General features: G+C 26.3%; 5 protein-coding genes across 19 annotated transcripts in view; 4 read left to right on the top strand and 1 right to left on the bottom strand.

The window, feature by feature from the left end:
- The window catches only part of LOC105150032 (uncharacterized), a 211,953-nt gene that overhangs the window by 153,470 nt on the left and 33,749 nt on the right, over positions 1-24,734 (bottom strand). The window lies entirely within an intron of this gene.
- LOC147910224 (uncharacterized) lies at positions 176-5,562 on the top strand. Of its 4 annotated transcripts, XM_087404220.1 has the most exons (11): positions 176-1,475; positions 1,568-1,687; positions 1,820-1,937; positions 2,077-2,338; positions 2,409-2,525; positions 2,670-2,760; positions 2,882-3,027; positions 4,618-4,750; positions 5,038-5,093; positions 5,179-5,244; positions 5,368-5,562. In XM_087404220.1, the coding sequence occupies exons 1-10, from the start codon at positions 1,236-1,238 to the stop codon at positions 5,228-5,230; spliced, it is 1,335 nt and encodes a 444-aa protein (XP_087260346.1). In that variant the 5' UTR covers positions 176-1,235; the 3' UTR covers positions 5,231-5,244; positions 5,368-5,562. The 4 variants fall into 4 exon arrangements, 3 of the variants coding, with proteins under 3 accessions (XP_087260346.1, XP_087260348.1, XP_087260347.1); XR_015544455.1 differs by lacking the exon at positions 5,368-5,562 and having other exon boundaries at positions 4,618-4,767; positions 5,179-5,196; XM_087404222.1 differs by lacking the exons at positions 5,038-5,093; positions 5,179-5,244; positions 5,368-5,562 and adding an exon at positions 4,952-5,019 and having other exon boundaries at positions 4,618-4,767.
- On the top strand, positions 6,308-10,187 carry LOC147910225 (uncharacterized). 3 transcript variants are annotated; one of them, XR_015544464.1, is made up of 10 exons: positions 6,308-6,556; positions 6,651-6,770; positions 6,889-7,006; positions 7,159-7,420; positions 7,540-7,656; positions 7,796-7,886; positions 7,991-8,136; positions 9,499-9,631; positions 9,810-9,952; positions 10,075-10,187. XR_015544464.1 is itself a non-coding variant. In XM_087404305.1 (9 exons), exons 1-9 carry the CDS (start codon positions 6,413-6,415, stop codon positions 9,864-9,866), a joined length of 1,188 nt encoding a protein of 395 aa, XP_087260431.1. In that variant the 5' UTR covers positions 6,308-6,412; the 3' UTR covers positions 9,867-10,149. The 3 variants fall into 3 exon arrangements, 1 of the variants encoding a protein (XP_087260431.1); XR_015544465.1 differs by having other exon boundaries at positions 6,889-7,003; XM_087404305.1 differs by having other exon boundaries at positions 9,810-10,149.
- Positions 10,436-15,778, top strand: LOC147910226 (uncharacterized). Its single transcript, XM_087404247.1, has 9 exons — positions 10,436-11,411; positions 11,510-11,629; positions 11,753-11,870; positions 12,001-12,262; positions 12,333-12,449; positions 12,585-12,675; positions 12,792-12,937; positions 15,102-15,234; positions 15,419-15,778. Exons 1-9 carry the CDS (start codon positions 11,208-11,210, stop codon positions 15,473-15,475), a joined length of 1,248 nt encoding a protein of 415 aa, XP_087260373.1. The 5' UTR covers positions 10,436-11,207; the 3' UTR covers positions 15,476-15,778.
- LOC147910227 (uncharacterized) lies at positions 17,321-23,216 on the top strand. 4 transcript variants are annotated; one of them, XM_087404331.1, is made up of 9 exons: positions 17,321-18,857; positions 19,161-19,280; positions 19,379-19,496; positions 19,658-19,919; positions 19,986-20,102; positions 20,678-20,768; positions 20,841-20,986; positions 22,392-22,524; positions 22,585-23,216. In XM_087404331.1, the coding sequence occupies exons 1-9, from the start codon at positions 18,717-18,719 to the stop codon at positions 22,633-22,635; spliced, it is 1,179 nt and encodes a 392-aa protein (XP_087260457.1). In that variant the 5' UTR covers positions 17,321-18,716; the 3' UTR covers positions 22,636-23,216. The 4 variants fall into 4 exon arrangements, 3 of the variants coding, with proteins under 3 accessions (XP_087260457.1, XP_087260459.1, XP_087260458.1); XM_087404333.1 differs by having other exon boundaries at positions 19,841-19,919; XR_015544472.1 differs by lacking the exon at positions 22,585-23,216 and having other exon boundaries at positions 20,828-20,986; positions 22,392-22,434.

Here is a 24,734-nt window from a genome sequence, read left to right on the forward strand (position 1 = left end):
TTATCGTCATCCTAATGCAATGTTATAAGACAAATTCCATAGCATGTATACACTGAAAATGACGAAATACGTAATTACAAAAAATATTATTGCTTATGTATGTATGTATATATATATATATATATATATATATATATATATATATTTATATATGTATATTTAAGGTATTGTATTTAAGGTATTGTAATTGTTTACTGCATGTCAAGCATCATTTTATTAAACTTTCTGTTATGGCGATTTCGTAAAGCCCTAGGAATGGAATTATCTTATGAAACGCTAATTTTTAATTTTAAATTTAATAAATATTTTACTTGTGCGTATAACTTCTTTCTGTGCAATTTTACTTCCATTCTATGTTACATTTAAAAATATTAATATTAGAAATTTCTTAAAATTAATTCACAAGAGACTTATATTTTAAAGATTTTGAAGATAATTTACAAAATAATAATGAAATAATACACATTATTTTTTACATTAAAATTATATATTTACTGAAATCACTGTTATAATAAACAGTGATATTTTAAAGCAGATGTACAGTATGTCTTACATTAGAACATTTTTTTATATTGCGTAAAGTAAAGTAATCAATAGAATTTGAACGTGTGGCACGATCGCGGGGCGCATACGAAAAACTTCAGTGCGGAAAACTTCAAATTTTGTTTATAAGTAAGTCGCATGCCAGTCAAAATATTGTTATCACTTCAGCAAGCATTCAATTCACTTGCGCATTGAGATATCTTATGGCGATGTACCTCGATTATATTTGAATCCTATAATAATAAACAATACCAACTTTCTTTTGTAAAAAAAAAACCAATAAAATACACGCGTATAATACATGTAACGCGTTATGAAAATAGAATATTGCTTTTGAAATGCTAAACATCTAATGTTTTTCACTAAGGTATCTTCAATTGTTTTAATATAGAATTTGTTTGTCCGCTAGAGTTTTTTCACACTGTGAACGCTCTCGCACTAACAAGTTACAAGTTCGAACTGCGCCGGTCAAAACTATAAGAACAAAATAAAATGTATATTTTCTTATAACACTGACAACTGTCGCAAAATAATTTTATATAATGTAATGTATCATTACTTCAAATGATATGCTACATTGAAAACGACTATTGATGGAATTATAGCACTTTTTGTTCTCACTGCGCAATTATAGAAAATTACTAAATTATATCGTCGTGCTACATATTTTTTTTGCCTACAAGAGATGTTTTATGGAAAATAAAAAAGTGTTTAGTATACTTCGTGATACGATATTATTCAGAATATATCCGCGATATTTTCATTCCAAACTTATTCTGTTAAGTAAGATGGTTTTCTCTGGTGAACGTTATTATAACATTTATCGAATTATGTTGACAGCGATTGGTTTATGGCCTTATCAAACGCCGATTATTACGCAAATGCTATCAGTGTTCTTCCTTAGCGCATATTGTTTTATTCTTTTATTCCAGGTATTTCGATTCTTTTTTTTTATACAATGTTTTCTTTGGTGATTCCTTATTACATAAATTTGATATATTGTTGTCACATGTATATATTGCAGTTTACGACCTTTTTAACAACGACATGCAACTTGGAATTTATTTTTAAAGAACTTTCATATATTTTTATTACTATGTTATATATTGTAAATTATCATTCTTATTATTTTAATTCTAAAGAAGTAAGTAATATATATAAATATATATAATATATATTATGCTTGCAATATTATTTTTATGGCGAAGTCTTTTTACCTTTACGTTTTTGATTCTTACAAGAGGAATTTAGGAAGCAATAATTGTTTAAATGATAGGTGAAATATTTGTTGAAACAAATAAAATTGGACTGGAATTCAATTGAAAATAATAGTGAAATTAGAATATTAGAGAAATATGCTATTGAAAATCGCCTCATATCATTAATTTTAAGTTGTAAGTAAATTATAAAACAAATTTTATATATATATATATATATAAAATATAATTTTCAATATATACCTCTTTGTTTAAAATTGTTTACTTATGATAATTAAATAAAGTTGTATGATATTTCTATTTTTAACATTTTCAGTTATTATTGCATTTGCTATATTTCTTATTATAACTATTGAATTGACACCAGTTGTACTTGACGCTATCACACCGATGAACAAATCTCGGCTACGTAAAATAAAAATGGATTTTGAATTCTTTATTGATGAGGAACAATATTTTTATATTTATTTAATACATGAAGTCATATTAATGATAATTGGAATGTTTACGATACTTGCAACTGGAACATTATCACTGGCATTTCTCAGTCATTGTTGCGCAACTTTTAAAATTGCTAGGTAAGCGTATCTTTTAATTTTGCGCAAAACTTAATCTATCTTGAATTGTTTATATTCAAATTGTTTGCAGTAATATTATCGAAAATACAGTGACTAAACGTACACTTCACATATCTGCTTATCGGAAAACACATGTGATGTATAAGAAAATTATTCGTGCTGTTCACATTCATAGGAAGTCTATTCAGTTAGTCTTTATTTTATTTAATTTTTTTATGTATTATTTCTTATTATTAATGTCGCACATTAATCTGAAAAAAGCACATTTTTAATGTCTTTATATGTATATTTGACGTAAAGGTATGAATTATATTTTTCTTTGTTATTAAAGATTTTCCACATTCTTTGTAAATATTATGAGTAAATGGCATTTCGCTATAGTGGTAATAAGTGTAATATCTTTAAGTTGCAATCTTTTTCGAGTAAGTATTTCACTTATGTACATGTAATACATTTTTTTCATCTTATATTTAATTCAATTTTTATATCCGTATCTTATATGATCTTGAAATATATAGATGGTAATATAATATATTCTTACAGTTGTTTAATGCATTAACTGTGTCAAATGAGATTTCTGAAATAACAATATGCTTCGGTATGGTAGTAGCCCATTTTCTATTTATATTTGCACCTAATTTTATTGGTCAATTAGTTATTGATCACTGCGCGGAAATATTTAATGCCGCGTAAGTATCATATGAAGACTTAAATTCAATGATATATGAAGGAGATAAATTAATTTCTTCGACAAATTCAGAGTATCCATATATTTTATGATATTTTTCAATTTCCAAACTATTATATCTTCGAAAATAATCGTAAATTTTAAAATTAAATTATAAGGAAAGAATAAATGTTTTTATTTGGTAACAATTATAATATTTCCATTATATAAAATCGGAAGGATAGAAATCGAAAATAGAAACGTTGCTCCAGGAATTCACTTCATTGTGTGGATATTGAATGTGTTAAATAATTATTTAGATTACAATAGATTATAATATTGCATATGAGATTAATAATGTTTAAAGAATCATTGTTATCCTAGAATAATGTTTACATAAATATTTGATCACAAAAATTATTTCATATAAAAATTATTTCATAATGAAAGAAAAAAATCTTATTTTCCGTGAAAGTAGGTCTTGATGCTTTTCTTATGCAAAAGATCCTCCACGATTTATATGAAGAACATTTGTCAATTTGATTGAATTTGTGATTGTTGTGATTTTTCCATTTCTGATAAAAAATCTCACTGAGCAAAACATTTTTATTGTTAGTTGCTGGGTTAGAAGCATTTAAAAAATCTCTTTTATGAGATTCATTTGTATGTTTATCTGCAAGAGCACTTGTATGCTGTCATATATAACGTATAATACATATACTATGTACATATACAATACATATTTTTCATAATAAATTCTTTACAGTGCTTCAAGATATTTATTAGCATCATTATTAAATTAACGATTAATGTAATTTGTGAAGTTATTTCCTACTTCAGTTAATGATTGTGTTTTGAATCCGATTAATCAGATTGGCACATAGTTTATAGAAGTAAAAAATATATTTATAAAATTGCATAGAATAGGTATTCATATCATCTGCAAGTAAATATAAAGCACCATGTACGCTTTGATCGAAAATAGAATTTTTTTTCTTTTATTGGATATATTCTTATTGGTCTAAATTTTATTTAAAATTTTTTCGTATTTGTATCTCTAAATACTTATAAATTCATTATACATTCATTATATTTTGAAAACAAATAAGAAGTAGACGTATAATTTAAATGCGCAAACATAAACAAAAATAACTTAAATACGTAATGTTAAATCTAACATTTTTTTTAAGAATTCGCCGGAAAAGAATATCCAGAAAATATCTGGTATCTGATATAATATTATCCGGCGTTTTTTACTATCCAGTCGGATAGATACTAATATCATTGGTATCCGGTAACGTATATCTGGTTAAAATTTTATATTGAAAGTTTGCGTCATTAATGCAGAACTTTATTCTTTTTAAGCTGAATTTCTTACACAGTTCATCTTCCCTCTTTTTCTTTTTATCATGTTGGGAAGATAAAGAAAATTATTATTGCTATTTCTCTTTTGCATTTTTTTTGGAATCCTTGTTCCAGATATCCGACCGGATATCCTAGAAAATATTCAGTATTTTGTTGGATAATTGCTCTACCGGATATCCGACATCTGAAAATTCGATATCCGGTATCCGATAATTTTATGGTGCATTCCTAATTTTTTTATTTTTAGGTATAACACATTATGGTATATAGCTCCTTTATCAATACAAAGATTGCTTTTATTTGTGATGCAAAATTCTCTGAAATCTCACAATCTAACAATTGGTCGTGTTTATGTATCATCTTTACAAGGATTTTCTACAGTAATAAATATCTTATAGTAAATTAATCATCTAGGAAATATCTTATAGTAAATTAATTATCTAGAAAAAAGTTGTTTAATTTTTTAAAATTATATTTAATATCTATATTTAAAAAGACAATATATGATGCATAACATTATTTATAATACTCAAATCGAATGATTGTAATGTAAAGATTAAGAAATTAAAACACTTTTTTAGCTTATAACTACAGCAATATCATACTTTACTGTAATATATACCACAACGATGAAATAATACAAAACAAATATTTTAAATGATTATAGAACTTTGCATGTAGTGATATTTGTACTAATAACAGAAGACTATGCCGAATTCCTAGGTACGTAATTATTTATTTAAATAAATCATAAACTTCATATTATATATACCACACAATAAAGTAATACACAAAAAATTTTAATTAGTTATAGAAATTTTGATGTTGTAATACTTGCACATATTGATTACAAAAGATAATTAAAGATTTCTGGGTATGTAATTATTTACTTAATCATATTATCATATAATCATTATATTAATTTATAAAATTATATATAGACTGTATCATATACTAATATTAGTATTAACATGTCAAAAATAATTTTAATTTCTAGCACCGACATATAATACATATAAACGGAAATCATAAAGCAGTAATAAGCATTGATATAATTTATTTAAGAGATCACTGAATCAACAAATAAAATTTATTAAAATATCTCATATATATAAATCAATATATATAAATATCTCATTGCATAAATATGTTCACAAACATTTTCAACATATTAAATATGCTTAACTAAAAATGATTGATGATTGATGAATCTCCTTTTTGTATACAGATATATACTTATATATATATTTATGATAAAAATTTGGAAATATATTTAATTATAAGTATATTTTCAAATTTTAGTTGCCTTTTATGATCCAAGTAATGTATAGATAATTGAAAGGATTCTGATAATTGAATTCATGATAGAGGAAGGCGCGTGCGAAAAACCACTGTGCGCTTTATTTATATTGAGTACATGCCGCATCCCTACCGAACTGCTATACTTCACTTTAACAAACACTCGATTAATTCACGCGCAATGATCCTTCACACGTATCTCATCGTTGCCGAATGTTTGAACCTTAGTAAACAATACAAACTTTCGAAAAAATTATTAAAATATATGCATGTAATACATCATTCATAAGAGAAGATTGCCCTCGAGTAGCTAGATATCTAATGTCTTGCACTATAAGGTATATTCAAGCAATTTAAGATAATATTTTTTTATCAACTGGAGTTTGTTGCACTGTGAACTACGCCAATTTATACTGAACTGCGCCGGTCTAAATTATACCAACTATAAGAACCGAATAAAATATACATTTTCTTATAATACTGGCAATTGCCGCCAAATAATAATTTTTAATGTAGCATATGATTATTCTAAATGCTATTGATGGAAACATAGAATTGTTGTTCTTACCGCGTTCTTAAATCTTAATTATAGAAAATTATTAAATTACATGCTATGCCATAACTTTTGGTTTCCAAGAGATATTTTGCGAAAAATAAAAAAATATTCAGTATGCTTGGTGACATCACATTATCCACATTTCTTTTCACAAACGTATTGCGTCTATTCTATCGGCAACGAATAAATGGTCTTTTCCGGTGAACGTTATTACAACATTTATCGGATAATGCTGACAGCGATTGGTTTGTGGCCTTATCAAACATCGATTGTTATGCAAGTGCAATCAGTGTTCTTCCTTGGCGCATATTGTTTCATTCTTTTGTTCCAAGTATTTCTCGATCCTTTTCTTCTTACACACAACCATTTTTTATGTGATTTTTTATTACGTAAATACGATATATTTTTATATTTATGTGTTGCAGTTTACAACTTTTTTGACAACGACATGCAACTTGGAATTTATTTTCAAAGAACTTTCATATATTTTTATTACCATGTTATATGTTGTAAATTATAATTCTTATTATTTTAATTCTAAAGAAGTAAGTATTACTTCCAATTTTCTTTTTGAAGCTTTTTGAAGCAGAAGCTTTTTACATCCGAAAATTTTAATTCTTGTAAGTAAAAGGAATTTTGAAAGCAATAATTGTTTTATGATAGATTAAATATTTGTTGAAACAAATAAAAGTGGACTGGAATTCTATCAAAGATAATAACGAAATTAGAATATTGGAGAAGTATGCTATTGAAAATCGTCTTCTGTCATTAATTTTAGGTTGTAAGTAATTATAATCTAAATTTTATATATATATATATATATATATATATATATATATACATATAATTTTTAATATATACTACTCCAATTGAAATTATTTATTTATAATCACTAAATAAAGTTATATATTATTTTGTTATTTACATTTTCAGTTTTCATCGCACTTAGTGCATTTTTTATTATAATTGTCGAATTGATACCAGTTATTCTTGACGCTGTCATACCGATGAATATATCTCGACCACGTAAAATAAAGATGGACTTCGAACTTTTTATTGACGAGAAACAGTATTTTTATATTTATTTAATACATGAAGTTATAATAATATTAATTGGAATGCTTACATTACTTGCAACAGGAACGTTATCATTAGCGTTTGTCAGGCATTGTTGCGCTACTTTTAAAATTGCTAGGTAAGTTTGTATCTTTTAATATTGCCTTAATACAGGCAATATCTCTAAAAAAGATTTTTCGTATCTTTAAAAAGAAAATATCTATCTTAAATTGTTGATTATATATAAATATTTTGCAGTAATGTAATTGAAAATACAGTGACTAAACATACACTTCAAATCCCTGCTTATCAGAAAACACGAGTGATGTATCAGAGAATTAATCGTGCTGTTCACATTCATAGAAAATCTATTGAGTTAGTTTTCATATAACTTATTCTTTTAACGATTATCTATTATTCCATGATGCACATTAATCTTAATTTTAAAAGAACATTTTTTATGCTCTTGTATATGACTCAAAAGTATGAATTAGATTTTTCTTCGCTATTAAAGGTTTTCTACATTTTTTATGAATATTATGAACAAATGGTATTTTGCTGTAGTAATAATCAGCGTTATATCTTTAAGTTGCAATCTTTTTCGAGTAAGTAACGTATTTTTTGCGTTTTAATTGAATTGAATTATTGTAGTTATTAATTTATACATTAAAAATTAAAATATGAATAGTAATACAATATATTTTTATAGCTGCTTATTGTATTAACAGTATCAAATGAGGTTTCTGAAATAATAATGTGCATTGGTATAGTATTAGCCCATTTTCTGTTTCTTCTTGTACCTAATTTTATTGGACAATCTCTTACTGATCATAGCGCAGAAATATTTAATGCTGCGTAAGTATTATAAAGATTCAAATTTTTGTTGACCAGTGGCCAAAACAAACTCATTTTTTCGGTAAATTCAATGTCCATGTATCTCGTATGATATTTTTTAGCAATTCCTAAACTATTATTTTCTTAAAATATTTATAAAATTAAACATTAAGTTATAAGAAAAGAACAATTGTTTCTGCTTAATTATTATAATGGATCCATCATTCTGTGTCAAAAGGATACAGAAATTGAGGATTCGCTTCAGAGCGTGATTATTGAATATGTTAAATACTATTACAGCGCATTGCACACACGATGATATTGCACACAGCACGTTATACACATGACAGTATTGCATCCAGCGTTAAGCACATAAGAGACTAAAGATTGAGATTGAGATTGCATTCGAATTTGACAATCAAATCAAAATTCACTAAAGTTGATATTGGTTTACTTTCTTCTGCTTGGTTAAATTCTAATCCAATCTCAATCTCTAGTCTGATTCGGATTTTAGGCAAATAGCAGCCCTCTCCGCGCGCGTGTGTGTGTGTTTTGTGTGCGTGTACACATACAATATATATATGAAACATCAGTAGATGACTGTGTGCGTATATGTGTGTTTAATCTTTGTAACTGATAATATTTGAATATAAATTTGTAAATATATACATATACATATTTCTATAAACATCAAAATTCGCTTTGTCCGAAAACAGAATTCTTTCTTTTATTTAATTCTAAATTTGATTTATTCTCATCAATCTAAATTTCATTTGTAATTGTTTATACACTTATTCTTGAAAAATAACTTTCTCTCACTAGTTATTGCGACAAATATATCTCTACGTGCCTCAATAATCGAATTAGTAAGACTTCGGTAGAATATGGGAAGAATCTAATTCCGGACTCCCATTGAAATGATATTTTTCAAAATAAGTTTTATGCAGTATTTTAAGATGTTTATTAGCATCATTATTTAATTGACGATTAATGTAATTTGTTATTTCCAAATTTAGTTAATGTTTACTTTTTTTTAAGTGTGACAAACTGAATTGACGCGTAATTTATAGAATTGAAAAATATCATTGTAATTGAATAAAATATTCATAGCGCATGTGTACATATAAATATCAAGCATCACATCCGTTTGGATAAAAAATAGGATGCTTTATTTCATTCGATTTATATTTATTGATCTAAAATTTGTTAAAAATTGTTTCTTATTTGAATATGTATACTATATACATTTATAAATTCGTTATATACATTTATATATTTATTTAAAAAATGTGGAAAATTGAACGTTTGTCATTTAAATGTATAAATATAAAAGTAAAAATATAAGTAAAAATAACGCTAAATGCAATACTTTTTAATTTTTAGGTATAATACAATGTGGTATTTAGCCCCATTATCAATACAAAAATTGCTTCTATTTGTGATGCAAAATTCTTTGAAAACTCACACGCTAATAATTGGTCGTATTTATGTAACATCTCTAGAGGAATTTTCTACGGTAATAAATACTTTGTAACGAACTAATTGTCTAGGAAACAATTTATCTTATCTTCTTTTTCCTAGGGAAAGGATATATTATATTTAATATATATTTAAAAGACAATAATGTCATATAACATTGTTTGTAACGATCAAAACTTTATGATTCCGATATGAAGATTAAAATACTTTTTTAGCTTATAACTACAGCAATATCATACTTTACTGTAATATATACCACAACGATGAAGTAACACACAAAAAATTGTAATTGGTTACAGAAATTTTAATGTAGTAAACTTGCACGTACTGATTGTAGAAAATAATTAATGATTTCGTGGTACGTAATTATTCACTTAAACAAATATTATATTGTCTTGATCATTATATTATTAATTAAACATATGCTGTAATATATATTGATATTAACATTAACATATCAAAAATAATTTTGATTTCTAGCACTGACATATAATTGATATAAAACGGAAATCATATATCAGTAAATCTATACTTAAAAGCACATAAAAATGAAAATATTGATCTTAAAATACATGAATAGAAATATTGAAGTATATTATATAATTTAAAATATTGTTGTTGTCGTCTTGTACAACAATTCTTTTTCTTCCCTTCTATCTCTCTTTCTTTCCTCTTTTGTTGAATTTTATATAAACATACAAAATTAAATGAATTTTATGTTTACGTAATATTATTATTATTATTAATATTGTTTATGGTTGTTGTAAGTTGTTATAACGTTGCTGAAATGTTTCAAAATGTTTCTTACTTACTGAATACTATAGTTTAGTTAATTAACTGCAACAACTAAAATTAATATCTACATTTCTTGTATTAAAACTGGATACTTACTGGAATCAATATTACATAACTGAAAGTGATACGTTAAAATATCTACAATATTTCTTTTTTACATCAAAACAATCTTTTATACCATGCCAAGTAATGTCGAAAGGATTCTGACGTTCAGGAACGATAAAGAAGGTCGCGCACGGAAAACCGCCGCGCACTTTATTTATATTGAGCAGACTGCACCTCGGCCGAAATGTTTCTACTTTACTTTAACGAGCATTCGATTAACACGCGTGCAACGGTTCTTCGCACGTAGCCTATAATTGTGCCTAGACGTCTGAACCTAGTAATCAATATCGATTCTTGCAAAAGGCGAATAAAATATATGCGTATAATGCATGTACATCATTCATAAAAGAAGATTCCTTTCGTAAAGCTAGATATCTTGTACTATAAAGTATATACTAGTCAATTGATCGAGATAGAATTTGTTTATTCACTGAAGTCTGTCACACTGTGAATTAAATTACACTCTTGCACCAAGTTATTCCGAATTCCGCCGATCCAAACTATAGAAGAACGTAATAAGATATATATTTTCTCACAATATTGACAATTGTCGCAAAATAGTTTTTAATGTAGCATATGATTATTTCAAATGATAGAACTATAGAATTTTTGTTGTCACTGCATAATTATAGAAAATTATTAAATTACATCATTGTGTAATTTTTTTGCCTTTAAGAGATATTTTGTGGAAGAAAAAGTATTCAGTATGCTTGATGATATTATCAATGATATTTTCCTTTTCAAACGTACTTTGTCTACTGACAATGACTAAAATAGTATTTTCTGGCAAACGTTATTACAACATTTATCGGATTATGCTAACAGCAATTGGTTTATGGCCTTATCAAACACCGATTGTTATGCAAGTGCAATTTGTGTTCTTCCTTGGCGCATATTGTTTCACTCTTTTATTTCAGGTATTTCTCGATCGTTATCTTCTTATAAGTAACGCTTTTTTTGTACAATTTTTTATTACATAAATTCGATATATTATTATCATATTTATGTATTGCAGTTTACAACTTTTTTAACATCGACGTGCAATTTGGAATTTATTTTTAAAGAATTTTCATATATTTTCATTACCATATTGTATATTGTAAATTACAACTCTTATTATTTTAATTCTAAAGAAGTAAGTATTACTTCTAATTTTTTTTATAACAAAATACTTTTGCAATCAAAGATTATAATTCTCATAGGAAAAATTTAGGAGGCTATAATTATTTAATAATTGTTATAACTGTTTAAATGATAGGTTAAATATTTGTTGAAACAAGTAAAAGTAGACTGGAATTCAATCGAAGATAATAACGAAATTAAAATATTGGAGAAGTATGCTATTGAAAATCGTCTTGTATCATTAATTTTCGTTTGTAAGTAAATTATAAAATAAATTATAAATAAAATTTTTTAATATGTACATCTCTGTTTGAAATTATTTATTTATGATATTTAAATAAGGGTATATATAAGGGCATATCTTGTTATTTTTTACATTTTTAGTTACTGCCGCATTTAGTTTATGTTTTTTTATAATTGTCGAATTGATACCGGTTATCCTTGACGCTGCCATGCCGATGAATACATCTCGACTACGTAAAGTAAAGATAGATTTTGAATTTTTTATTGATGAGAAACAGTATTTTTATATTTATTTTATATATGAAATCATAACATTGCTAATTGGAATGTTTACGGTGCTTGCAACGGGATCATTATCATTAGCGTTTCTCAGACATTGTTGCGCAACTTTTAAAATCGCTAGGTAAGTGTGTATCTTTTAATTTTGATAAAAAAATTTATTAGATTGTTGACGTTATATAAATTATTTGCAGTAACGTAATCGAAAGTACAGTCACTAAACATACACTTCAAATTTCGGCCTATCGGAAAACACGCGTGATGTATCAGAAAATTAATCGTGCTGTTCATATTCATAGAAAATCTATTGAGTTAGTTTTCACTTAATTTACTCTTTTAACTATCATCTATTATACATGATGCACATTAATCTTAATTTAAAAAGAATACATTTTTTATGCCTTTATATATGACACATGAATTAGATTTTTTCTTCACTATTGAAGGTTTTCCACATTTTTTATGAATATTATGAACAAATGGTATTCCGCTATAATGCTAATCAGCGTAATATCTTTAAGTTGCAGTCTTTTTCGAGTAAGTAATGTATTTCGAATATGTAATATTTTTTTGCATTTTACATTGAATTAAATTTCTGTTGGTATTAATTTGTACAATAAAAATTAAAATATGAATATAATATATTTTTATAGCTACTTAATGCACTAACAATCTCAAATGAAATTTCCGAAATAACAATGTGCTTCGGTATGGTAGGAGCTCATTTTATAGTCTTGTTTGCACCTAATTTCGTTGGACAAACTCTTACCGATCATAGCGCAGAAATATTTAATGCTGCGTAAGTATTATATAAAGATTCTTATTTTTTATGACCAAATCAGTTCCTAAACTATTACGTCCAAAAAATAATCATAAAATTAAACATTAAATTATAAGAAAAGGTGTCAATTGTCTCTTCTTGAGTTTTATAATTATTCTATCATATGTTTAGTCAAATGTGGAAACCGACCTAACTTCTAAGGATTTACTTTAGTGCGTGGTCATTGAATGCGTTAAATAATCTATTTTTTTATATTAAATTAATGATGTTTCAGGAGACATTAATTGTTATTCTAGAATAATATAAATATTTGGCAGTAAATTATTTCATAAAATGAAATCCTATTTTCAATAAAAGCAGATCTTGATGCTTGATCATTTCTATGCAAATGATCTTGCTCTGTTTATGTGAAAAAATGTTTTTAATCAATTTAATTGATTTAGAAGGGTTCTTTTTACGTACAAAATAATTGCCTACAGCTTAGTTTACACACAATCATATTGCACACAGCGCGTTGCACACATAACAATATTGCACATAGCATTAAGCTCATATCTACAAATTGATATTGAGATTACATTAGAATTTGATCTATTAAAGCAAAGTTTACTAAAGTTTATAGTGGTTTCCTTTCTCCTGGTTAAATTTTAATCCAATCTCAGTCTCTGGATACGGGCTTTAGGCAACCTCTCACTCGTGTATGTACGTAGATATATATTTATATACGAATATTCATACATAATTATATGCGTGTGTATATATATATATATATATAAAAGTATATGGTGCGTGCGCGTATGTGCGTGTGTGTATGCGCATGCATTTGTGTATTTGAGTTTTGAATAAAAGTTTACCTTTATACTAGGTGGGGTGAAAAGTAACCTCCTTGACCGCCAGAATGCGCCACTACTGCAAAAAAGTTTATGGTGCCTTGTAGTCCGTTCATATTTAGGCAGACATGCCAAGTGGCAGTGCGATACTGCCCTTAGTTTTGTTTTGAGAGCTGATTGTTGTTGACGTGTTTGCGAAAACGATTTTCGTTCTCTCATAAAACATTATTTTTTGAGAGGCAAAACGGCGAAGGAAACAAAAGAAAAGTTGGATAAATATTATGTGGCTAATACTCCGTCAGATTACACCGTCAAATATTGGTTTCGAGAGTTTCGTGGTGGCCGCAACTCCACTACCGATGAAGTCCGCAGCGGCAGGCCCTCCGATGCGGTTACCGAGGAAAATGTCAAAAAAATACATGAAATGGTGTTGGCTGACCGGAAAGTGAAGGTGCGCGAGCTAGCAGATGCTACAAAGATTAGTACTGAGCGAACACGCCATATTTTGGGCGAGATTCTGCATAAGAAAAAAATTTTTTTCATTCCCAAGGAGGTTACTTTTCACCCCACCTAGTACAGCTCGCCCCAAATAACTTTTCACTGACCTTGATGTTAACCTTGACTTTTAAGGAAGTCAAGGTATTGACCTTATCTGTCGCTCATTATTCATTAAAAAGTTAGTTTGAAAAAACAATTTTTATTAATACTACGTAATTTGCAAACACATCGGTGGTATGAAGAGACATAAAATTGTGTAAGAGACTGAAATAAGCTTTTCAACTTCAATTACACAAATTTTTTGCCTTAAAACTGTACAAATTCTCTGCCTTAAACACACAAATTTTCTGCTTTAGCAGTGAAGCAGAAAATTACGTATTATTCATAATCATTATTTTATTCATGATTTTTTAATGAATAACGAGCGACAGAAAAGGTCAAGGCCAACATCAAGATCAATGAGAAGTCACTTAAGACGGGCTGTGTAAAGATAAACTTTTATCTCTTGAAAAATAACTTTTTTTTCTAGTTATTAGTTACTGCAACAAATATCTCCACTAAATATTTGCAAAATTGTATAGAAAGTTATAATGCACCCGCATAAGAACATCAAGCACCACGTCCGTATCGACAAGAAAAATAGTATTTTTTTTTTTATTTAATTTATTTTTATATCAATCTAAAATTCATTTAAAATTTTTTCTTATTTGAATTTTTTTATATACTTGTAAAATCGTTATATTTTTAAAATGTGTAAAATAAAAGTTACATTTATAATTCAAATGTAAATGTATACAAGCAAAAATGGCATTCATAAATAACGCTAAATGTAAAATATTTTTTTTAATTTTTAGATATAATACTTTGTGGTATTTAGCTCCATTGTCAATACAAAAATTGCTTTTATTTCTGATGCAAAATTCTCTGAAAACTCACACCCTAATAATTGGTCATTTTTATGTAACCTCTTTAGAAGGATTTTCTACGGTAATAAATACTTTGTAGTGAAGTAATTGTCTAGGAAATAATTTATCTTATCTTTTTTTCCTAGGGAATGGATTTATTGTATTTAATTATAAAAAGAAAATGTATTAAAAAGACAATAATGTTACATTATTTGTAACAATCACAGCTTTATGTTTGCAATATGAAGATTACAATATTTTTTTAGCTTATAACTACAGCAATATCATACTTTACTGTAATATATACCACGACAATGAAATAACACGAAAATATTTTAATTGGTTATAGAATTTTTAATGTAGTGATACTTGCACGTATTGATTAGTGAAGATAATTAAGGATTTCTAGGTACGTAATTATTTGCTTCAAATCAAATATAAACATCTTATTATTATACAAAATTTAAACACATTCTGTATTTTTAGCATTAATAACATGTCGAAGTAATTTTGATTTCTAGCACCTGACATATACTACATACAAACAGAAATCATATATCACTAAGAAGCAATGATGTAATTTATTTAAGGGAACATTGAATCAATAAATAAAGTTTATTAAAACATATCTCATTATGCAAATGTTTATTTAAATTTTATGAGCATTTTTGACAAAGGCGCATCAAGGCGCGCCGCCTCGAGCTTAGAGATCCGTGCGCTCGATGGACCGAGCCATACCTTCGACAATAATAGATCGGGCGGACACGCGTATTCGGCTATCTTTAAACGTTAATATCTCGTTAATTATTGCGAGCATTGCAAAATAGTAGAGGACTTTTCTACTCAGTTTAGTCCACTCTATCTGCTCGGGACGAGTGGGGTCGTATATTCATGCCACCCTGTATATTGTTTCCAGTATCATTTATGTGTTTTGAATTATAAATGTTTTTATTTTAGTATTAAAATCATAAGCATCGATTACATCTTCTGTATTTTACTTAAATTTTTAAATAAAAATTTAATCAATATAGAGTAAATAACGAATTAATGAATTGAATTTTTGTATAAATGATTTAAACAATCATTGAAACATGTCAAATTGGATTGGAACACGATGAAAAATAATAAATTAAAAATATTAGAATAATGGTTATCACTTATTATAGATTCGATGATATCGTATTTTCAGTATTTTTATATATTCAAGATTTTTTTAAATAAAAAATGAGCAAATGAAAAATTCTAAATAAATTATACATTACAATTAAGATGTACCTAATATTAATTTGTTTAAATTTACAGCCCCTTCTGACTTTATTATTTTATGTGCAGCCCAATTAATTCGAAGAAATTTGTGTATTTTTATTTTAATTTGTTTATAACTAAAAACATGATTAAAATAGCATTAGAAAATGATAATCTGCATTTTCAGAAATTTAAATTAATATAGGTATACATATTAACAATTAAATGTCAAAGAAATATTAAAAGAGTAAAGGAGAAAAAGGTGGATTGAACGTGATACGTTTCACTACTTCTATAAGAATTAACCTGATAAAAATGTAAGAGAATATTTATTTTTTAACAATGATTAATCATTAAACTGATGATTACGTGATGATGACTTTAAAAGTCATTCACACATACATGCACGCTACAAAAAATCCATCAATTTAGTGATTAATTACAGCTAGAAAAATACTATTATTATATCATCAATTAAATCGAATCACAAGTTAACTAGAAAAGACAAACCGAGTATGTGACCATTGAGTGCTTTTTCAGTTGCGAGTAAAGTAACATGAGATGAATTAAAACGTATTATAGGAAATATAAACTGATGTACGTATTATAAACATCATGATGTATTATATAGAAAGAAATCTTTTTCTATAGACGACGTAATTATCAAGTATTATGTATAAATGAACCCTTTTTTGTATTATAAATCAAGCAATTGATATAATATGCATTTTTATTATTAATTTACATGTAAAATGGAACAATATTATTAGTTTGTGTGTAAAATAGAAAATTTGCAAAAAAATAAAAATGTTTATTAACATTGTATTATCGTTTTTTTTCTGTTATATAATCATCAAATAATTTATTTTTAATATAATTATTAGTTATAATGTTTTGGATAGAACGGATAAGCTTAGAAGTAAAGGCTTTATCCTTTTTGCTGCTTAAATAATATTTTTGTGTAAATTTTACAATTTCTAATTCATACCGAATTACGCATCAATTATTTGTTGATCTTGAAATACAATCCTAAATTGAAACATAATGTGGCAAATTAAATTTATATACAGTTAATAATATTGATACTGATGAACATCTTGAATCATTGCAATTAAAAAATTTATTGGAAAAAAATATCACTTCTGCCAGGGATAACTTGAACCTCTCTACATTCCGTAATGGAGTTACATGTATTACATGGAGTTATATATTATAATACATTCTCTACATTTTTTCAATTTGATCACGAAGGCATGTGGTAATTTCGGCAAAATAACTCAACATGGAGAATGTTCAAATTTCTAATTTAATAAAAAAGGTTATTAAAAATTTTATATATATATACTTCACGTGTACGAGAAATTTTAAAAAATTATAAAATATTTATTTTATTATATACTTATAATATATTCCAATTATTTCGTAATTTTATTATTGATAGTTTTATAAAAGTACTATAGTTATTAATTATTAAGCTTTATTATTAATAATATGTTGTTCCTTTATTTTCAGGTAAGTACACAAAGAGTTTACTGTGCGCTGAATGGTGTGTGTATTTCTGCGGTGAGTAAAACATAAATGTACATAAAATTGCATTAAAAAAAGTAATTATATTTTAAAGAGTATATATATATATGTGTATATACGTATATATATATACATACGCACACACACACACACAATATACAATGTATATAATATATATAATATATTGCATTAAAATTTTTTATTATTTTTAAATCAAATATTTACTAAAACATTGCATATTTCTCTATATAGATAAAATCTTAAATAAACAATTGTTTTAATATACATATTAAATAAACTAAATACACTTTTTTATTATTGTCAAAATTTTTACTAGCACTTTATTTATAAATCTGCAACTATATAATAATAATATAAGCAGTAATATAAATTTTTTATCGATAGTAATGAATACTTCTATGTTTGATATGTAACTGCACTGTAGATACTGTACTGTAGACAAATCGAGAAACTCATCCTACAGATCATCGAAAGAAACTGAAACTTTTTCCGTTGCCGAGAAAAAGTGACTGCGTTTGCGCAAGAATATTCTTTACCCTACATGTTTAGGAAACATTACTTTTGATTACAAATTAGGATCATTTAGATTAATTTGCTAATTTCGCCTATAACATGAATTCATATTTCCACTATTAGAAACATATAATCATTTTTTGCGATTGCTCACAACGCGCGAGGATATCGATCGTTTAAAATTCGCAGAAACTTTCGTGAGAATAATTCGACATTCTAAAGTTCGTATCCACAGTTGTGTCGCAATTCCCATATGAAATGCACGCAATAGAACGCTATTATAAAATTAATCGAATAATTCTTAAAACGGTTGGATTATGGCCCTATCAGCAGTCATATCTTTCACAAATTCAAAAAATTTTATTTATCAGTATTCTTGTGACGTTTATTCTTGTTCAGGTATAATATCGAACACTTATATGATTTATATACAAATTAATTACCAACTTCTTGAATACATAAATTAATAATAACTTTTTATTACTTTTTATTATCAATGTCTCTTCATTTGTTTTCATGTTTCATGTAAAGCATTCATTTATTATTATAATGTAAAAGTCATTTAACTTGTTTATTTTAAATAAACTTATATCGACCTTTAGCACAAAATAAAACGCATTTTGTGTGTGAAACATATTTTTAAAGTACGTAAAAATTATTTATTGCCAATATTATATAGTATATTTCAAATGTTGTTTTTAGTTACTGGCATTCATTACAAATCAATACAATACGAATCTCCTCCTTCAGATTCTCTCATTCGTCTTTCCTATTCTTATCGACACGACAAAGTATTGCCTTTTTATCATTCAGGCTAACAATGTAAGTCTAACAGGACAAATATATTGGAATGTTTTGCTGTAATATTTGTAGTATAGATTACATTTAACCATTGTTAAGAAAAAATATGGAATGAACAGTTGAAGCAATTATTGGAGCAAATCCAAGATGACTGGAATTCATTGAAGGATAAATTGGAAATTAATATTATAGAAAAATATGCTTGCAACGCGAGACTATTCACAATAATTTTAATAGGTAATAATATACATTATAAACTATATTTGTGATAATACGCTTGATGTTACTTTTTTTATGAGTGAAGAAATTTTTTAATGAATTTTTGATGATTTTTCGAAATAATTTGTAATTTGAATTGAATTAAATTTGTAATTTGAATTGAATTAAATTTTTCTCAGTGTATTGCTATTTCGGGTTAATATTTTGCGGAATATTTCAATTTCTGCCCATGATTCTTGATGTTATCTTACCATTAAATGATTCACGACCATGTAAGCTTTTCGTGGTTACGGAATACTTTGTTAATCAGGAAAAATATTTTTACGTTATGTTATTACATGAGACATTAGCATACATTGTAGGAACAGCAACATTGTGTAGTACCAGCGCGACAATTATGACATGTATCCTACACACGTGTGCACTATTTAAAATTGCAAGGTAATGTGAAATGCATTTGCTTGAATGTTTGTTTTATTTAAAATATATTTAGATAAGTTTATGTAGTTGTCGAATAGAAAATGCGGTCAAAAAGAGTACATTAATAATCCCTAATCCTAAAAAAGAATATTTCCTTTATCGGAGGATTGTACATGCGGTTGTTATGCATCAAAGAGCTACCAAGTTAGTATTTTTATTTTTACTATAACATTTTCAATAGAAAATATTCTGCCTTGTATAAATCTCTTATTTATTAAGAGTAATTGATCGATTGTGAGACAATTTTTTTTAAATGACACATTTAATTCTAAGCGTGTATTATCAATCTTTATCTTTACATAAATGCAATTCAAAACTCAAATCATCTGAAATGTAAAATCAAACGTATTGAAGAATTCTGTATGAAATAAATTTGAAATATTTGCTATTTATTTTAATAACACATTTATTTAAATTTAACAATATATTTCTGTGAAACATAAAACATTAAATAACATCGTTAAATTTTAATATGTAATTAAAATTTAATATGTTATGAATATAATATCGTGGTTGCCTTTCAATATTCACAGCTAGTACTGAAAATCTATAGTAAGCGTAACGTATACTATAGATATTTCAGTACTATAGATATTTTAGCAATGAACATCGAAAGCCTATGTTTTGATTGAACGAGATCAATTATTATAAATGAATTTTGAAGCTTACTTTATATTTGTAATGCAATACATAGTTCCAATATATAAATCTTTTTAAAGATTTGCTGAACTTTTGACGTCCAGTTTTGCGGTATTATTCTTTATTCTAATTATAATTGGCGTCAGTTCATTAAGTTTCAATCTCTTTCAAGTAAGTAATAATACATACATCATTTCCTACTTTGATTAATTCAATGTTTTTTTATGTAGCTTTATATTATAGTTCCTTCAATTAATAACATTCACAAAAAATATCAATCAAGCATTTATAGTTGCTACATTGATATTCCTACATTTGAATTATATGTTTGTTGCTAATTACGGTGGACAAGAATTATTAAATCATGGTCTAAAGTTATTCAAAGCAACGTGAGTATTATATCTTGTAGTACTTTTTTTAAATCTAATTTTAAATCTATACTTTTAAATCAGTTTGGCCTTGACTTGACTTTGACGACGCCATCCAAAGTCAAGCGGATGCAATCAGTGAACAGATCTTTTTAAACTCTACAACTTTTGTCTGAAACATTTTTCTCGAAAATGTTTTGCTTTCGATATTTGACCGTTTCCAGACATTTGATACACCCTTATATTTATAAACTACACAATATATTGTATAAACTATATTTATTATATGAGATCTGTCTCAAAAGCATTCGATATCTTTATCCTTGAACATCCTATTATGAAAAACAGGCATTCAGTATTTAAGGATACTCCTATCAAGTGGCACGACTCAACAGCTGTTCGGTAACAATGCACAGTTGTGTGAGCATCGAAAATTCGAGCGTCGTATTTTATATGATGCACTTGCTCATTCATCTCACCTAATTCAGGATTTTTAGGACTTAGGAAATAATCAGAAGTCACACGGAATATATCTGGACTGTACAGGGATTGGCGAAATTGGACAATGCCATGTTTAGTTAAAAAATCCTGAATCATTATAAAAAGCAATCATTGAGAAATGCGACGCTCAGAATTTTCAATACTCACAATTTCATGTTGCCGACTGAACTGCTTGAATCATGCTACTTCTCCAGGTCCCCCTAAATATTAAATGCCTATTTTCCACAGACAGAGAGGACACCCAAGAATATATGTAAAGGTCGGATACTTTTGGGACAAATATTAGGAGAGATCGTGTATACATATATCTATATATATATGTCTTTAGTATTATTTTAAATTGATTATTATTATACATACTTTTTAAATCAGTGAATAGTCATTAATTATCCAGTGGCATACTTGGCACTGATAATCAATGAAACTTAAAAAGGAAAAATATTTGAGCATTATATAACTAAAATACTGATATTTGCACGTTAATTTCAATATTCATTGAATTCCATACTCATTGAATTTAAGCATTAAAACAAAGTTAGTTAGATTATATAATAAAGATTAGCTAAGTTAGAGATCTCACATTTAATTCACTAATTACCAGTGGCATACTTGGCATTGATATCAATGATTATCTACTGATTCAGATTTAGAGAGTACAAATTCTATTAGGTGTTGGAATTAATTCGTAGCGTTTTACAAGTGATGGGAAGTACTTTCATTAATGTATTTTTTAATGCTCATGTGAAATAAATAACATTCTTTCATTAAAAAACGCTACGAATTAATTCCAACACCTTCTATTATTAGCGATATTTTCAAACACACAGATAATTTAGTGTAATTATGTCACAAAAATGTTATTACCTTTTTACTATTATACTTTTTACTATTATAATCAATTTTATTTTTAATGGAAAAATTACAGCTATAATGGACTATGGTATGCAGCACCATTACGTACGCAAAAACTATTATTATTTATAATGCAAAAGGGAACAATAAACGTCAGTTTAACATGTGGCGGCATATTTGTTGCATCTTTAGAAGGTTTTGCTACGGTAAAATTAAGACTTCTTTAACAACAAAAAATTTAAATTTTAATGTTTATTTACTTTCAGCTTGTAAATGCAACAGTATCCTACTTTACATTAATTTATTCTACACGATAAAAATAAGACATAAAATTTATTTTATTAATTGGATAAATTTTTATTAAAGTGACAAATAAATACAACATAAATATAATTGTGTTAAGCAGATACATAACTAATTAGAAATTGTTCGTATTAAATATATGTTTTTAATACTACTTTTTACTGTTTTTTACGTATGGATTCCAAACCAATCGATAATTTTAAAGAATAAAAAATTTATATTTAAATTATAATACAAATAGTATACATCTAAAAAACATAAATATGTAGTAAAATATTGAAACTTACAATTGGCATAGTGGATTTATGATCAGATTTAGTTAACATGACAGATAAGGTAAATAAGCTGATGTACTATTCGATGCACCACCTACAAAGTATGTTTGTCACTATGAATATACATGAAAAGTAAGGGACACTAGTGGAATACTAGTGTTTTGTGATAAGGCAGTGCTTAAATATTTTAAATAATTATTATTAGAACATGATGCTTTGCGTATATTTCGTATATACACATACATATATACACATACATATATACTGCGTAGAACAAAAAATAAAGTAAATCAAATAAACAGTAGCGTACGAAAAAGAAATGCATCTATGGAATGTAATATTAAATTATTTTAGTCTAGTCGATGATAAATTTGTTAAGAAGAAGAATTTATTAATTTTTTAATTAAAAAAATTTATAAGTATAATTATGTATTTGTTATATTTTATTATTTTGTTAAATCAAATATGCACACTAAATTTATTAAGAAGATTAATTTTTCAATAAAAATATTTATTAATATAATTATGTTTTTTGTCATATTTTATTATTTTTTTAAATCAAATATGCACACTAACAATGTTTCATACTTTGCTATCAGCCTATCATAGTTATAATTACCTAAATATATATAAATATTTATTTTGATACGTTATAGGAGAGTAGAATGAGTTCTTTTATCATAAATTAAAATTTTAAACTTAGCATTGTCTCTACAATTTCTTAAAAAATTTGTAATAAAATTTATAAAATAATAACGATTATAGACTAGATATAATGAAAATGTGCTGTATATTTAATTTACTTTTCTGCATTCTATAGTTTGATGCAAGATGAGAAAGATATGCTATAACATCTCGAAAAAAACTGAAACTCTTTCCATTACCAAGAAGAAAAAAATATTCTTGCGTTTGCGCAATCATATTATTCAGCTTACACATTAAATAAATATCACTCTCAATTACAAATTGAGATAATTCAGTTCAATTTGCATTTGCCTATATCATGTATATCTCGTTCTATTGAAAAAAATATAATCGACTTCTTTACATATACTTAAAATACATCACTTAAAATTCATAGAATTTTGAATAGAATAAACCGACAATTAGAAGAGAGACCTGGAGAGACTTTACATAATGTCGCAATACTCATACAAGACGTATGCGCTCCAAGAGCGCCATTACAAGATCTATCAAATTATACTTAAAACACTTGGCTTGTGGCCTTATGAACAAACATATCTCACATGGTTGCACAAAGTGTTATTTGCTGGTATACTTTTGACATTTTTACTTGTTCAGGTATGTTGAGTTATATATAACATTTATAAAATTTTATGACGACAATTAATCAGTGACATTTATTACGCACATTATAACAATTTTTATATTTCCTTTTTTTATTAAGAGTTCCTCATCTTTTCTTGTATCTTATATATATATATATATATATATTGTCATGTATTATATTTATATTTTATTAATAATATTATAATGTTTTTTGTATAATCTTTGTATTAAATGTAAACAATTTTCTCTTATATAACAAAATAAATCCTATATCATCATATTAGGGACACATTTCGACGTAAAAACTATATGATACGTAAAAATTATAATCAATACATTTTAAATATTATTTTTAGTTGCTGATATTCGTTACAAACCAATACAGTGTGAATCTTCTGCTCAAAGTTTTCTCATTTTTCATTCCTCTTACTTTCATCATAATAAAATATTTCGTTTTCATCATTCAGGCAGATGATGTAAGTTGAATAAGATAAATTTTTCATTCAAATGCTTCAATTTATAAAGTAAATTATATTTTAAATGTGAGC

This window comes from Acromyrmex echinatior, chromosome 3 (assembly GCF_024713525.1).
Source record: "Acromyrmex echinatior isolate Ae372 chromosome 3, ASM2471352v2, whole genome shotgun sequence".
Classification (NCBI taxonomy): domain Eukaryota; kingdom Metazoa; phylum Arthropoda; class Insecta; order Hymenoptera; family Formicidae; genus Acromyrmex; species Acromyrmex echinatior.

What these genes read in the sequence shown, in the direction of transcription:
- LOC147910224 (XM_087404220.1), top strand. Translation starts at nt 1,236, where the DNA reads ATGGAAAATAAAAAAGTGTTTAGTATACTTCGTGATACGATATTATTC. An exon ending in GTTTTATTCTTTTATTCCAG is followed by an intron (nt 1,476 to 1,567) that starts GTATTTCGATTC and finishes TATATATTGCAG; the next exon opens with TTTACGACCTTTTTAACAAC. An exon ending in CTTTACAAGGATTTTCTACA is followed by an intron (nt 4,751 to 5,037) that starts GTAATAAATATC and finishes AAATGATTATAG; the next exon opens with AACTTTGCATGTAGTGATAT.
- LOC147910227 (XM_087404331.1), top strand. Translation starts at nt 18,717, where the DNA reads ATGCACGCAATAGAACGCTATTATAAAATTAATCGAATAATTCTTAAA. An exon ending in GCACTATTTAAAATTGCAAG is followed by an intron (nt 19,920 to 19,985) that starts GTAATGTGAAAT and finishes AAGTTTATGTAG; the next exon opens with TTGTCGAATAGAAAATGCGG. An exon ending in TAAGTTTCAATCTCTTTCAA is followed by an intron (nt 20,769 to 20,840) that starts GTAAGTAATAAT and finishes TTTATATTATAG; the next exon opens with TTCCTTCAATTAATAACATT.
- LOC147910225 (XM_087404305.1), top strand. Translation starts at nt 6,413, where the DNA reads ATGGTCTTTTCCGGTGAACGTTATTACAACATTTATCGGATAATGCTG. An exon ending in GTTTCATTCTTTTGTTCCAA is followed by an intron (nt 6,557 to 6,650) that starts GTATTTCTCGAT and finishes TATGTGTTGCAG; the next exon opens with TTTACAACTTTTTTGACAAC. An exon ending in TAAGTTGCAATCTTTTTCGA is followed by an intron (nt 7,887 to 7,990) that starts GTAAGTAACGTA and finishes ATATTTTTATAG; the next exon opens with CTGCTTATTGTATTAACAGT.
- LOC147910226 (XM_087404247.1), top strand. Translation starts at nt 11,208, where the DNA reads ATGATATTATCAATGATATTTTCCTTTTCAAACGTACTTTGTCTACTG. An exon ending in TAAGTTGCAGTCTTTTTCGA is followed by an intron (nt 12,676 to 12,791) that starts GTAAGTAATGTA and finishes ATATTTTTATAG; the next exon opens with CTACTTAATGCACTAACAAT. An exon ending in GCAGAAATATTTAATGCTGC is followed by an intron (nt 12,938 to 15,101) that starts GTAAGTATTATA and finishes TTTAATTTTTAG; the next exon opens with ATATAATACTTTGTGGTATT.